Raw genomic sequence first — 16100 nt, 5'->3', positions numbered from 1 at the left:
ACTGGTCAGATTTACCAAAAGACTGAATTATTGTTTAGACGAGGAAGTTCAAACTTCGTTTACGCTTTGTACAGTAGGAGGCCGAAGTTTACATACACCCATCATGGCCATGACTATTATTAATTAAAGGTTTCAAAAGATGCATTTAAACCATACTTTCTTAAGGGTGGAATGATCGTACAATAAATAACATGAATGCAAGTTCAATGAAAGGCATCCAGCATAAAACAACTGGGTCCACAAGTTTCTGTTCATTTTCTCTAAACACACAGAGTCCAAATTACATCTAGGCTCAAAGATATTCCTACACCCCACATATTATTTGCCTAAATAACCACACACTTTTTCTAGTCATGAGCAATGTCTTAACCTTATTCTAGCTGGATATTTGACTGATCTTCTGATTACAAATTATAGCACTCATTAGAAGTGGTTGGTTTATTTCCCCAAACTCTGGTTTTAAGCAAATTCCACAGAAACCTTAACCTGTTTTGCTCATTCCAAATCCAGTCTTGATGTGTGCATGGGATCATTGTCCCATTTGAACTCTCAACTGTGTCCAAGTTAATAACTGTCTGGTTGCTGAGATGAGGGGAAGCTAAGGAGTTTGGAGATACCAAACTGAGCAATGTGTTAGTGACATTAAACTGAGGGTCCCAATGTGATTCGTACAGTGTTTTTAAGTTTGAAAGCCTCACCTCTGACTCCTGATGGACACAGTTTTTTAACAGCTTTTGCTTTTTGATCTGGTTGGAGGTTCCTGGGTTCTTGAACATCCTAACCAAATTCCTTCCATCTAAGGTTGACAGTTTGGACCTGATGGTTGAAACTTGAACACCACTGGATGGATATTGATCCCGTACATCAAAATTCTTGCAGTGGAATGGACAAAGCAGCCTGGCATAAAGGTTTGTGCAAATGACCCAAACTCAAACCCTTTGAATATTTGTGGACAATGTTTATGATCAGGTCTGTGCCAGGAATCCAACCAACTGAAGTGAGTCCAACCAATTCATATAGAAAAGTGGACAAATCTCTGGGCATGACCTTGCTGATGTCAACACAAAATTTAAAGTCTCTTATCAATTTGCCAAGGAATATTTGACCAATTATTGGTGACGTGTATGCATATATTTAAGTCAATATATGTATTCTTTGAACAGGTTAGAAAAACTCCCCCAAAATTAAAACATCAGCATCCTAATCTGGTTTTTAAAAATCATTGACAATGTTTTATTATCATTCCACCTTGAAAAAATAAGGTATTAAAGGCATCGTTCAAAGCATTAATATTGTATTTATGTTCATGATGAGTGTATACAAACATATTTTAATGGCATTGTAGTTCACTGATAAAAAGTCACTTTCATATGTTGCTAACATATGGTATGTTTTAGACAGTCAGATAAATTAAAATAGTAGAGAAAAAAGAGGCACCCAGTCATTTTTCTAAGTAGCAAGTTCATAATATTCATAAGTGATGCAAAGAGTTTCAGTTGCAAGCTATAATAGATTTACCCTAAAAATACAAAGGAAACATGTTAAATCATTATAAACAAAAGTATTTGCAGTTGTGCTGCAAAGTTTTACAAGTCTGTAATGAGACGCTTTGAGTAACTCAAACCTTACATTTATTCTAAGAAAAACACTTTGGGTTCATCCGAAAGAGTGAGAGGCTTGCAGTCAAAAAGAAACTAGAGAATACCAATGACAGCACATGCGCAGAGCAGATGGTAAGATGAAAAGTGTCCTGCTCAACATTCTTCTGTTGATTGTTATCTTCTCTCTTCTGCACAGTAGACTGTTGGTTTGCACTGTTGCCTCATAAAAGGAACTTTTAGGTAAAAAAGGTTGTGGTGTTTACATGTTTTACACGTACACGTTTTCCGAATGCACTTATGGGAATGTTGAAAATGAGTTTTGATATAATGTACATTTTTACACATTATGTTCTTATTTTGTCTTAGATTGGTAAAACTGAACTTCCTGAATTGGGCAATTAAATATGTTTGAAATTAGAAGCTGAAGCATTGTATTTGTTTTTTGTTGCTGCTATATTCGGTTTGCAAGCACTAGTTCACATTTGCAAATTCTCCTAAAAACTCCAGACTTAGGACATAGACGAAGGAATAGGTGAAAACAACACACGCTACTTGTTGCATTATTTTGATACAGCAGTATTGCATATTTTCCTAATATTTTGTCCTGTAACTACATGAGAGTTGCACTTAAACTTCCTCGTAAATAAAGTCAATAGCTGTTCTGAGTTGCCGAACTAGTTAATCAATGCCAAGATTTAATTCTCTGCATGTTGATTAGTGCCTATACCAATGTCAATGCGCTACAATTAACACTTGACTCAAGCGTCATAAAATTATCTCTATGCAAATTACCTGCAGTGGTGACACATAAACATTAACTTGACTGCTCTGTTAAGACATACTTAAAAACACATTAGCATGCACTAACACACTTAGACCCACAAACACACCCACCTGGTGGCTTCCGTTTTGTTCTAAATATAAAACTTGCGGATCAATGCAACCAGAATTCAGAACTTGTTCTTACCAAATTATTGCATAAGTAATAGTAGGTTATTCGTACAATGAGTAATGTTGTTGGAGGAAGTGAAGCCCCATTAAGCTGCATCCTTGCGTGTCCTTTGACAAAACAAATCCTTCCACGTGTAGCACGTATGCAATTGTTGTTAAGCTTAAAACTGGTTCATGTTATGCCTTTATTAGCATTTTTTTATATTTATTTTGAGGAGCGTGGAAGATATTTTAAACACTTTTGTTCACAGCAATGATCTGAACAATTACAAACGTCATAAATTCATTCACTACTACGTATTTTTCACTTCTGCTGTCAGCAACTTCCTATTAATTCAGTGCATCTGCGTCATGCACCTTAACAAAACTTTGTATAGATATTTTGGTTTGAAGAATCCAAAAACACTGAATTTGACGTCATAACTTTCCCTTCAGTGTCATCCTGAAGCTAAATATGCCTTTCTTGAACGTCTTGAAAACCGCTGAATTATTTGCAAAAAAAATTGTAACAGTGAAAAGCATCACAACACAATAAAAATACAACAGTAGTTGCTCATTATTCAGATTTGTAGTTGCTAAAATGTTAAAAATTAAAACTACAGATTGGTAACCAATCAAAGATATGCTAGCTAATCATATTTATAGCTGCTAACTGTACTCATACTCGTTGTGTTCCGCTTATCCTCTCGAATGGCCAAGCTCTTCGTGGCTAAGCGGCTTCATGGATTGACACGCAGCGCTGACATTAAGGCAGGAGTTAAATACATCTCTGACAGGAACGTCTGCCAGAGCCAGACAGACTTCCTTCCAAGTCTGTCTGGCTTCCTCCTCTTCCAGTGAGATGGGTTAGATTCACTGACAAACCCCGACCACAGGCCTGGCTCCAGGGTTGCATAAAGTGGTTGGCTAGCTAATCATAACCGAGCAGAATACCAAACAAAGCAGAAACAAAACCAACAAATAACCAGTGCCAAACAGACAGCACATCAATAAAACTAGAACACTAAATCGTTGTTAAACAACATTGTCCTTTAGATGGGAAAGAGGGCACAAGGTCCGGAGCAAGCAGTTAATAAAAATTTAAATATTTTTGACTTTCAGTTGGCTCAGAGGCATGCACCTTGGCAGTCTCGAAGGCCACCTTCAACCACCCCACCGTCCTAGTAACAAAATTAGCCAGAGATCCGGCCCTCTCACTATCCAGCCCATCAGCTAGGAGACCAGCCACTTGGCGTTCAATCTCAGCACATTTCTCAAGGGAAGCTCGATATGCCATTTTTTTAATAGGGGAGTGACCACCAGTTCTTATGTGATGTTATTATGTGGTTGCTGCAGTTCTACATTCTGTTGCTCACTGACAGTGGTGCCCTCCAGTGTAACTGGGAGGGAGTCAGCAGATTGATTACCAGAGTCACTAATGTGATAAGACACAAGTTTCGTAATCCCCGAACCCCGGACTGAAAAAACTCACCAAGGTGTGAATCCTGTTTTAGTTCAACCGCCTCGCCAGTGGGGTTCAGAACACGGGCTACCGACACACCATCCTTTGCTGGTCCAGCCAATTCAGGTATGTTGGGCTCTAACTGGCGGCCCTTACAGTTACTCACTGGTCAAAAGGCACCACCTGGTGGCCGGACCATAACTTTCACCAAAGTCTCAATTAATGGGGGTATAGTAACCCTGTCAGCGTGTGACACATTGCAGCATTCAGGGACCAACTGACCATGGCACAGCAGGGGTAAGAATACACCATCAATCTCTAACACACCCCACCCAAGATCAAGCTCTGTTCTTAGCCAGAAGCTCTTGTCCAAGCAGAACGGTCTTAGTTGATTCCCTCAGTACATGAAAAGAGTGGTGCAACGAGGTCTGTCCCAAGTTCTTCTTCAAAAGTCAAGGGTGGGCACCACTTGGTTACAGAGGACTAAAATAGCAACACCAAGCGAAGTTGGTACCAGAGTCCACTAAAACGTAAACCTGAATGCCTTTAGCCAACCTCCGCACATAGGAAGTAGGATATTTGACATTGTCCGTGTTAACTTCATCTGTGTGTGTCGGGCCCTCCTGTGGAAAAGCTGGCGTTTGGGCCATAACCCCAGCTAGGGCCATTTCACTGATGCCTGCCTTCATGGTTTGACTGCTGCGGCAGCAAACACACCCCACATATCCTAGGACCGCCATGGCATCGAGCTGTAGGGAGTTCTGAGGAACAGTGATATTAGCCTAATAGTTTGAACAAGCACTTCTTATAGGTCCGTCACCCTTGCTTTCTGCTGTGCTACAGCCCTCCCTCCACAGTTCCTTCCCCACAGCACAGCCTGCCGTGAATGTGCAGGCTAGTATGCAGGGCCACTGATGACAGCAGATAAACAGCTATGGCACATTCATTGGTAGGGACGAAACATCAATGATATGCTTTGCATCGACTATGGCCTGCCCATACTTAGACTACAAAAGTGGTCCTCAAATCATTATCACAGCACCATTAGCACAGCTGCAGCACATGGGTAATCATGAGCGATGGTGCGTGCCGTGTGGGGGAGGGGTGTGAGCAGCACATACATGATTGACACTGCTAAGACATTCCTCCCAGCTCTTATTGGTTGTATCTGAGTGTTGTATTTCTGCAAATGGTAGAAGGACCACTGGGAGGAACCAGAGGAGCTTATTCTTTTACGGTGAATTCTATCTCATATTATACTGCCAGGACATAGTGACAGTTCTAACAAAACTGTAAAAAAAAAAACGTTTTTTCAAAAATTACCTACTGCTCTTTAACAGCCTAATGGTCACGTTTGATCCTTTCGGTAAGACTATTCCACAGAAGAAATGCTGATGTGCTCAAACCCTCAGAGGTGCTGTCCCCGTCTTTGGCAGCCAGAGGCAGCCAAGGAAACTCTGGCTCCTATCTTTGGCAAAGGAAAGTGGTAAATACACTCTATCACTTTTAGAAAACGGACCTGAACTGGTTAATGACATCTTTCCATATAGTAAATCAGATGAAGTAGCCACCTGCCAAACCTTGTGTTGCTACGCTAGCCAAAAAACCTTGCTGTAACATTGGATTAAACAGCACAGAAAAACTATCTGCCATTATTACAACCGAGCAGATGGACAGGGTTATTAATGTTCCACACCTAACTTAAAGAACTTTACAGGAGTTAGACGTAAGTGCAGCCGTAACCCAGCATCTTCTCTATATTACTTTTTCTTCCAATAAACGAATAGGCAATCTAGCATACAGTACCTCCAACTGACAACAATGACCAAGAAGTATGTTACATTATCATACCTGTAGTTGCTAACATAGTTGTTAACATATAATATTCATAGTTGCTTACACAAATTTCAAGCTGTTTAAATTTGGAGTTACCAAAAGGCTAGGCTATAGATGTGAAGAGTGATTGCTAGCCTATGTAATGAATGTTTTCTAACACTAGCTGTTTGCTAACCATATCAGTAGTTGTCACCTGTGCTTGGTAGCAAATCATATTTGTTGTTGGTAACAGTGGTTGCTTGCTAACTCTATTCATAGTTGCTAACACAGGTTACTCAGTCAAATCTGTGTATTGCTAGCTAGCCTTATTTATTGTTGCTAACAGTGGTTGCTAGCTAGTGAAATAATAACTCCTATTTCTGGTTGGTTATTAATCATACCTGCTAGCTAATCTTACTTGTAGTTGTTAAATATAGCTAATGTAACTAGTTGGTAGCAGGTGTTGCTAGCTAATTAAATTTCCCTTTGTACTTCAGGAAAGTTAATGCATTTAGATTTGTGCTTTTGTTTTGAGTATGTTCTGTTTCTTTCTTTTTTTACAAGTGTTTTTGTCCTGAGCATTTTTTAGTTTATTCTTTACCTTTTACAGCAGTAATGATCTAAATATAAATAAAGTAAATATAAAAATTATGATGTGCTCATGTTGATTACTAGGCATTATCACTTTTTAATTAATAAATAAATAATTGAATAAAACAACACTACTGAGTCTGGAAGTGTTTTTTGTTTAAAGTAAATTAGCCATAAATTAATTTTTACCTTTTGGCTGTTAACTTGGCAGTGGTGTGTCAGTGGGTGGTTGTTATGAGGAGCTTACCTTTAGCCTTGTCTCAGACTCTCCACACATTCATATTGGATATATACAATGCCATTCTTACACCTAATCCAAACAATTAAATTCCACAGCCATTATAAACAAAATGTCTCAGGAGCTCCTAAGCTTTGGAATGAAGACAGAGAAGTTCCTGGCATTCTGAGGTGGTTTCTCTGGGATTCCACCGCAGCACGTGCAGCGGGACAGCCTCTCTCTACAGACACAACAACATGAGCAATACAAACATCTATGCAGCTTCTCCACCCAAGCCCGAAGGTGACTAAAATAGCAACACTAAATATCTTTTTGTCAAACACACACACAGAATTCACACACAACATTACCTGGGGACAAAACAAAACTCATGAAAAATATTAATAAAGAATCAGATAAAACCACTTTTAATTAGAGAAGCAATACACAAGTACATAAAATAACATCTATTAATAGTTACACAGTTTAATGTCTATGTCAGTTTGTACCTTGCTGCTTTATGCCACAATACCTTTTGTAGACAGCTACTTATTATTTAACCATATTTACACAGGAAACCAATGATCAATTCCCTGCAATCATAAAATTGCACAGACACGCAAGAGACTGGCCTATAAAAATATTATTTCCTTTTTATGATAGTAACTTGCAGCTAGTTTCTCATAGGGTGATGTAATTGCATGGATGTACTAATTTATCCTTGAATTTGTATTGTTTTGGAGAGAGGGACTTTCATACTGGTTTAATATAGGGGTGCTTGTAAAATACTTACACCACTGAATTAAGTGAAATTCAGCTTTCCATTACATATTTTACAAAATGTGTTTTTAATTTTTGTTCCAGAGTGATTTTAGCTTTTTGTACTTTTTTTGTGAACTCAAAGCTCTTTTTTGTCCAGTGGGACGTGGACCTAATTTCTTTTTGTTCAAACTTTGGACCTAAAGAATACATTTGGATATAAATGTAAATAGCAAATAATAATCTCTGTGGCTTGAAGTAAATAGGCAATTTTTCTTTTCATGTGATACTACACTATCACACATTCAATCATAGAAAGTATTTTATGATCCTTTTTCTCTGGCTAACTTTGAACCCTGAATGAAGTTCAGCCATGAATCTGGGCTATGGTTGATCAGTAAAACAAAGGTATGCATGTATCTTTATTGTAAAATAAGACCTCATATATGCAATCTTGTCAAAAGTTATATTGCTTATTGTTTGAAAAATGTCTCCATCCCTAAAATATAAAAGCAACATTTGGCCAACTTGAAGAGGTTATTGCTGAAAAAGTATTTGCGCTCTTAAAGACTCCTTTGTTGCTTTGTCGTCACACTTAAATGTTTCAAATCATCAAACACATTTAAGTATCACAAAAAGATAACCCGAGTAAATACAAAAAGCAGTTCTTAAATTATAAATTTATTTATTAAGAAAACAAGTTATTCAAACCAACCTGATCATATGACTTAACTATGAGAATGAACCAGATTCATTCTGCAAGAAGAGTTTAGTCTTCCTAGCCACACTGAGGCTTGATTACTGTCTGACCTGTTTAATCCTGAAATCACTTAAATAGAACCTGTCTGGCAGCATGAAGTAGGCTAAAATACCCAAAAAACAACACATTAGGACCTGATCTAAAGAAATTCAAAAACAGATGAGAAACAAAGTAATTGGTATCTACCAGTCTGGAAAGGGTTACAAAGCAATTTCTAAGGCTTTGGGACTTTAATACAGTGGGAGCATTAATTACAAAAATATGAAACAGTGGTGAACCTTCTCAGGAGTGGCCATCCACCAAAGTTACTCCTCATACACTCCAAAAACTCACCCATGGGGTCACAAAAGAACGACATCTCAACCACTGCAGGCCTCACTTGTCTCAGTAAAGTCAGTGTTCATGATTTAACAATAATAAAGAGAATGGGCAAAAGTGGCATCTACGGGAGGGTCCCGTAGATGCCACTGCTGACCAAAATAATGCAAAAGGCTCACTCACATTTACCATAAAACTGAATGATCCATTAGACATTTGGGGACAAAAATCTGTGACCTGACCCCTTGGAAGGAACATTTCCATAAAAAAACAAAGGTTTTTAAGGTATACTGTCCCCCTTAAATCCATGTGAGGTTTTGTGATTTTAAGCAGACCCATTATGCTCAAAAACCCTCCAGTGTGGCTGAATTGATACAATTCTGCAAAGCCAAGTGGGCCAAAATTGATCTACAAGTATGTAAAAGACTCTATGGCACATGCTTGATGGTAGCTGTTGCTGCCAAGTGAGCTCAGCCAGTTATATATATATATATATATATATATATATATATATATACATATATATATAAGTGCAACAAAAAAGCTAAAATAGAAGGAATCTGTTTTCACTACACTGTAATTACTGAACTGGATCTGTAGTTAAGGCAGTTTAATGATTAGAGATGTGTGGAAGGACATTCACCAACATTTAACAATCCAGTAACAGCTTTTCTGTTTTCTAATGGTGACAAGAATAGAGCCAGAATACATCCATCTGTTTAACTTGTCCCAGTCTCATTTAGTCAAATTCTTCCCAGTCATTATTTCAGGTCAACATGTCCTACCCAGGCCAAGTTGATCATTAAACATATACACACATTTCTTGCACTGTCACACACACTCACACCCTTCTTTCCCCCAAAGTTCTGCGGCAGGCGTTGGTCTATAAAAGCTGCACCTAGTGGAAGCAAAGAGAGCAAAGCACAAACTCCATCAGCAAGCGACTTACAGACATTGCAGCACACACACACACTCACACACACACAGTCAGACACAGATTAGTGCAGGACTGTCATACGCAACACACCGTCTTCCTGGGATATGAACACTCTCATCATCATTTCTCTACTTTGCATCGGTAAGTCCAGACTTGTACTTAAATTCTGTGTGTGCAGGAAGTTAAATTAGTAATATGAAAGAAGGAGGTGAGTGAGAGAAAATGTGAATCTACAAGTGATGACTTGTCAGGGAGGAATAAAGAATTTCAGGTATTTTAAGTAAAAAACACATCTGGGTTGGTATGTCACTGTACAGAAGAAAATATTTTCAAAACATCATTGTATTTCAAGTAATTCATTATTCTTATTTATTGAATGCTGTTCCTCACAGGAGTGATTTGTTTTTGAATGCAGACTTTTTATACATGTTTCACACTGGTCTCACTATTAGATGGGGAAATACTATATCAGAAGCAACTGAGGCAGGATTTCAGGATTCTGTTAACAATTGACTAACCAGTTTGTGTCATATTTCTGTTTATTGGTGACATTTTAAGGATAAAACTATGTAATCTGGGCGATCTTCATTAGTTTAATCTTTCAGTAAAGTTCATAAAATAAATTATTTTTTATTTATTTTTACTGGAAAGCACAAATAATTATAATCTAAACATTTCTAAACTACAAGAGCCATGTCTCTTCACTTTGTCACACCCAATACATGTGACTACAATAACGTCTGATGCAACAAAATAAGAAAAGCAAAGGTCTATTAAGGCTACATTGGTGAGTTACTTCATTTCTACCAATTTAGTTTCTAAATTTGGACTTCTTTGTTTTTTGAAAAAGAGTATAAAAGGCTTCTTAGTAAATAGGAAATATTTGCCTTATCTTACCTTTCAATTTAGTTTAGTTTATTTTGCTATATGTCACTAGTTTACAACAAATATCAATTTGTGACCCTTTACAAAACAATCAGGTCCCATTTCAGTCAGTTTCAGATCCAGTTATATATAGTCCAATTCAGTTGATTATAAAATACCAGATGGTAATAAATGATATATCTAGGTAAGCCCAGCCAATTGTGTTGACTCATTGACATTGCAGAAATACCTTATCTTAATCAAGCATGTGGGGACAGTAAAAAGGAACCACTCCATTTTAACAGGAAGACACCTCCAGCAGAACCTGGCTCAGTATGAGCAACTATTTACCATAGCGGGATAGGGGTTTGGAGGAGAAAAAGATAAACACAAAAATAACCCCACAGAGATACTGGACCAGGGGGACCTTCTATGGAACAGAAATAAACAAGGATATCACAAAGTTCTTGATAACAATATCTCAATCATTGTATCCATGTTGGAAAGGGACACAGCTAAACACAGATGCACTGGGCCAGGGGGACTTTCTATTGACAAGAAAAACAAGTATAGCACACAATGTTAATGAGAGCAACAGTTCTCAGTGGCTCATTCAGCTATTAGACATTACTCAGGGTTCATTTCTATTGAAAGAAAAATGGAAAGAATAAACAAAATTAACAACGGCAATAACTTAATCAGTGTCTTCGCCCTGTGAAGAGACACAGCTGGACACAATAGTACTGGAGAGAAAAACAGAGAAGAAAGAAAGTTGATGAAAACAACCATCAAATGTTGCAATTATCTACAGTTTGCAAAATATTTCTCTGCTTAAATAGTCAAATTGTGTTTTGGTTTTGCCATAATGTGTTCTTCATCTTCCAAGACACAGAGTGTAACCTAAAAAACAGCAAAGTGCATATTTCTGGTTGTTGTTTATGTCCTTTTACTTTTTTCATTGATCTAACACTTGTGTTTGTGTGCCATTCTGGGGTTTTGCAGTTGTCTGCAGCGCTCTGGGTGCTCAGGGATCTGAGGACACTTATTCAGGTGAATTAGCCAGAGTGACAGCCGGTCCAGCCTCTGGGGAGGGACACCTTCATTCACAGAATGACGATGATGAGGTGGGAGTAGAAGAAGAACTTTCAGGAGGAGACAACGAAAATGTGATCCTCCATGGTATAAAACAATAAATCAGCTTCTTTTCTTGTACGACATTGATTGTTTTTTAGTTGTTTTGCATGATTAGCTCATTGAAAGCTTAAAAAACCAGAATGAAGCCCTAAAATTTCTGTTGTTACAATTTCCTGTTAACTTTAGTGCTTCCAGTCACAGAGCTGCATGCTGATAAAGATGAGAGAAGGAAGAGGAAGGGGAAAAGCAAGAGGAAGAACAGGCAAAAGAGCAAAAGCACTACTCCGTTTAACCCCGAGCACACATTCCTAACAAGCGGGCACACATCCACTCTCACCTCAACTCAAGATCCCTGCACCTCCACCCACCTGGGCTACTGCATACATGGCTATTGCAAATACATTGAGGGTCTGAGAGAGCCCGTGTGCATGTGAGTACAGCTCTGTTTTACTTTGTGTTTTTTGTAGTTTTGTAAGTATGAGATCCATACAAAGTTTCAAACAAGTTTTAGATAAATAACTATCATAATAACTGTTTTTTTTAAACAAACATTCCAAAACATCCATTGGCTGATTGGTTGTCTTTATTCTACAGATGTATGAAGGGTTATGATGGAGAGCGCTGTGGCATCCAAACTTTAGAGTCATTCATACCTGATAAGACCTACAACACTGAGCTGCCGCAGACAGTCCTAGTGGTCATTGCAGTTGTCCTGTCGGTCATCAGCTGCTGCGCCATCCTGCTCCTGACCTGTGCTCAGTAAGTTTGAAGGAGTCACGTTGACACAAACACTAGCAGAAAGGTGAAATGTTTGTCTAGAGTTTAGTTTATGGTCATTCCTGCAGCAGCATAGTTTGTCAGCCAGCGCGTACAAATCAGTTGTGGAAAAGCTGCTGGTGATTTCAAGTTTATTACAAACAACGGATTGTTGGAAAGGAGTTGGAAAATTTTAGCTTACTCAGTTTATTAGAAAAGATTGGCTGACAAGTTTAAAGCGTTATTCAATATATCAAGAAAGTAAGCAAAAAGGCACTAAAATTAACAGTTTAAAATATATACTGGAAACTTTTGATTTTTAAAACTTTTTTGAAGGGAAAAATACAAACCCTACATTTAAAATGTATTCATTGAGAGCAGAGTGGAAACAAAATCAAATTCATTGTATGTGCACACAAACTTGGCAAATAAAACTGATTCTAATGAATAAAAGCAGGTGACAGTAAAAACAATTGTAGAACTGACCATTAATATGGATATAAGGTATATTTTTCTGTTGCAAATCTGACACAAATTTTATTTACTTACATTTTCTGCTGCAGATTAGCTAATTCATTTATTTATTTATTTTTGGATTTTAGTCATAATACACAACTAATAAATGTGGAAATCTGATCGGAGTATTGTTACCATCACTGTGGTCTGAATCTCTTTGAAATCACTTTTCATGAAACATTAAAAAATGACCTGATTCCACAAGCATGGAACAAAAAACCTCTTGGCTCCCTCGAAACTATAATATGGGAAGATTAATGACTACCATCCACACCCATGGATCCCAGGAAAACACTCACTACAATCTAAACATTAGACTCAGAAAAACCTCCTGGCGTACGAACATAGTGCCAAATGAAGAAGCACTCTAACACACCCAAACACACCCATACTAAACAGGTATTGCTCACCAGCCTTCAAGGACAGATTTTTCCAGCTTCTCTTTCTCTTCCAGCTGACTTGTAGTCAAATCTATAATTTCACCATAAATTAGTGTCATAGCAAACTGTTAGTCATGCTGAAATCCAGTTTAACCTTACTGTCAGTGTGTGACAGGTGCTAGAGTTCCTTATCGATATCCAACCCAGTTACAACAAACTAATGGACTGGCAGTATTGCACAGCAAAGCAATAATGCTTCACAGGAATGAATAACTTCCTCAAGAAGGATTCGAAGAGAAAGCAGAACATATTACAGAGAAAAAGAACTACCTAAAGTTTCATTTTTGATCAGAACAGTTTAACTTTAAATTGGCTTGGGATCGAAGGCATGAGGCCTTCTTCTCAGAATACCTGACCTCTGCAGTCATCTGACCATCACAAGACCTACTATGTTTTTTTTACTGCTAATGTTGAATTTCATTTGCAGTTACAGGTCACATAAAAACTTCCTGGCCTCCTACCTTGGATCTGGGTCAGAGCAGGAGAAACTCCAGAAACCCATGGGTGATGTTGTTGTGTGAGGGAATCAAGTTACAAAGAGGTGGGTTTCACTGAGGTTTGGACCTGCTTGAGTGCGAATACAGAAACATTATAGTGTTTTACAGCTTTTAGGAATTTTATGTGATAAATGGAAAGTAGATAATACATACTTTTTTTTTTGCAATTGTGGCATGCTGCTTCCTCTACACTGATGCTCTTAAATAAAATCCAGTGGAACCAATTGTAAATACAGTCCACCTGTAGGGTAATTTCATCTTAGTATAAATAAAGCTGTACCGCTAAGGCCCCAGTGGTTAGTTAGAGAACATTAGTGGACAAACATTTTGAAACATCTTACAAAGTTCAGTCTTTCATCTCGAAACTGAAAGACTATGAAACAACTGCAAATCCGTTACTTACCATCCACCTTAACTGACAGACTGGCCAATGAGAGCAATAGTTAGAGAAGAAGCCAAAAGTCCCACTGTAACTTTGGAGTAGCTGCAGAGATCCACAGCTCAGGTCGGAGAACCTGTTAAAAGAACAACTATTAGTTATACATTCCCCAAATTTGGCCTCTATGGAAGAGAGGGATGAGGCATGATTGTTGGAAGAAACCCATAAAAGGGAACCCAGATCTGCAGCGCCACGGTGTGTCAAGCTATTTAACGCCTTTAACACATTTTAGATATGAAAACCAGATTCTGTCCATCAAACTGACTGAGCTTGGGATATAAAAAAAAAAAAAAAGAATGTGCACAATATTTCACTAGATGTGCAGAGCAAGTAAAGAAATAACACCAAAAGACTTCCAGGTGTAATTGCAGCAAAATCTAGGACCAATAAAGTATTGATTGACTCATGTGGTCTCAATGCAAAATACAAACATTTCAGATTTGTATTTTCCAAAAAAGAAAAAAGAAACATGAATAATTCACGCATTTTTTTTCCCCACATCACAATTGTTTAGTACTTTGTGTTTAACTATCTCATAAAATCAACAGAAATGTTGTTCGTTAAAGTTTGTGGTTATAATGAGTTAAAATGTAGAAAGGTTCAAGGGGTAATAATATTTTACAGTGCACTGTAAGAAGAAATGTAAAATTTTATTTAAACTGAGACAGTTATTAAATCTTCAGTAAGCTTTTGGAGGTTTTGGCTCTGTTTACTTTATCCTAATTAGCTGTTAAGCTAATGATTCTACTGATTCTGATCGGTTTGCTACCCCCCTGTTTGACTGCAGAGTTACTGAACCAAATTCAAAAAATAACTGAGAGGCACCTAGCTGGAGTTCATTTCCTGGGTATAAAACCTGGACCTTTGCCAACCTCATGCTGTCCAATTCACTTAGGCAACTGTGCAATGCTGGATAAGGGATATGTAATCACGCCAGCCTGTTTTTGCTGTGGTATATGTTCCTATGATGTATTCACTTCAAAGGTCTCTGTTGAGCCCATCTAACCTCTTGTCACGTGACTCTTAAGGAGTGGCTGCTGGGAGAACCCTTACACTCAGTTGTTGTTGTTGTGAAACGCAGTCAGTTGCATCATGCAAAGAGGGATCCCAACTGGGGGAATTAGTCTGCATTAGTGTGAGGTGTCTCAGCTTTGGCCGTTTCTGGAATGCATACCAGCGTAAAGGGAAACCACACATCAGAGCGTGCACATTCACCTACGTGTCAAAACAATAACAGTACTGACACACTTATTGTGCACATGCTGATCTTGTACACTCTAATCGATCTTGCAAGTGAATCCACACAGGCACAAAGACATGCCCACACTTTGTGATGAATATTTCAAAAACATAAATATGCTATATTACCTTTTGAGTTAGTTGTGTTTTTACAACTGTTTACATTTTTCTGTAAATATTTCTTTAACCTCTGATTTCTCTTTCCATAGGCGGGTGGCCAATTAAACAAGAAGAGGAGTCAAATGACCTGAGGGATCAGTAGATGATGTGCACAAATGCACAGCTAGTTAGAATTTAATTTATTTAGAGTAAATATTTATTGCTTACAACGTATAAGTGTGTGTATGTTTGATTATTACAATTGCATTGTCATGTATGAGCGAATGCTGAGCATTCAGCCTTTTTTATTTTGTAGGTTTGGTTTTATTTATTGCACTACATTTGTTATAGGTCATAAAACTCTCAAAATGTAACAAACCCTTGAAAAGTGCTAGAATTTGATTTCAAATAAAGTCTCTAAGTGTTACATTAAAGTATTTCATTGTCCAATTATCTTTGGTCTGAATGCTGTGTTTACATTCCTTTCTTTGGCAGCATCCCATATCTCATCAGGCCCCTTACAAAAAGACCTCAGTCTTGAAGCTAAATGTTCAGTAGACAAAAAATAACCCTGAGGGAGATACTTGAAAAACACCCTACAGAGTAATTCAGATAAACACCAATGACCTCATTAAAAAGAATGACAGTTCTGTGGAACAAGCTGCTTCATATTCAAAGGAACCTCAAAGAAAAAAAAAATCTGTGTTTAAAAATTGTGATTTTAAG

At 37.8% G+C, this 16100-nt stretch overlaps 1 protein-coding gene across 2 annotated transcripts; it reads left to right on the top strand.

Moving 5' to 3' along the window:
• The first annotated feature begins 9380 nt into the window (after positions 1-9380).
• Positions 9381-15827, top strand: areg (amphiregulin). 2 transcript variants are annotated; one of them, XM_047382048.1, is made up of 6 exons: positions 9381-9531; positions 11257-11433; positions 11584-11818; positions 11983-12147; positions 13528-13641; positions 15485-15827. In XM_047382048.1, exons 1-5 carry the CDS (start codon positions 9495-9497, stop codon positions 13619-13621), a joined length of 708 nt encoding a protein of 235 aa, XP_047238004.1. In that variant the 5' UTR covers positions 9381-9494; the 3' UTR covers positions 13622-13641; positions 15485-15827. The 2 variants fall into 2 exon arrangements, with proteins under 2 accessions (XP_047238004.1, XP_047238003.1); XM_047382047.1 differs by having other exon boundaries at positions 11575-11818.
• The last annotated feature ends 273 nt before the right edge of the window (positions 15828-16100 follow it).

Source organism: Girardinichthys multiradiatus, chromosome 12, assembly GCF_021462225.1.
Source record: "Girardinichthys multiradiatus isolate DD_20200921_A chromosome 12, DD_fGirMul_XY1, whole genome shotgun sequence".
NCBI lineage: Eukaryota > Metazoa > Chordata > Actinopteri > Cyprinodontiformes > Goodeidae > Girardinichthys > Girardinichthys multiradiatus.
This window is presented reverse-complemented; position numbering and strand designations above follow the sequence as displayed.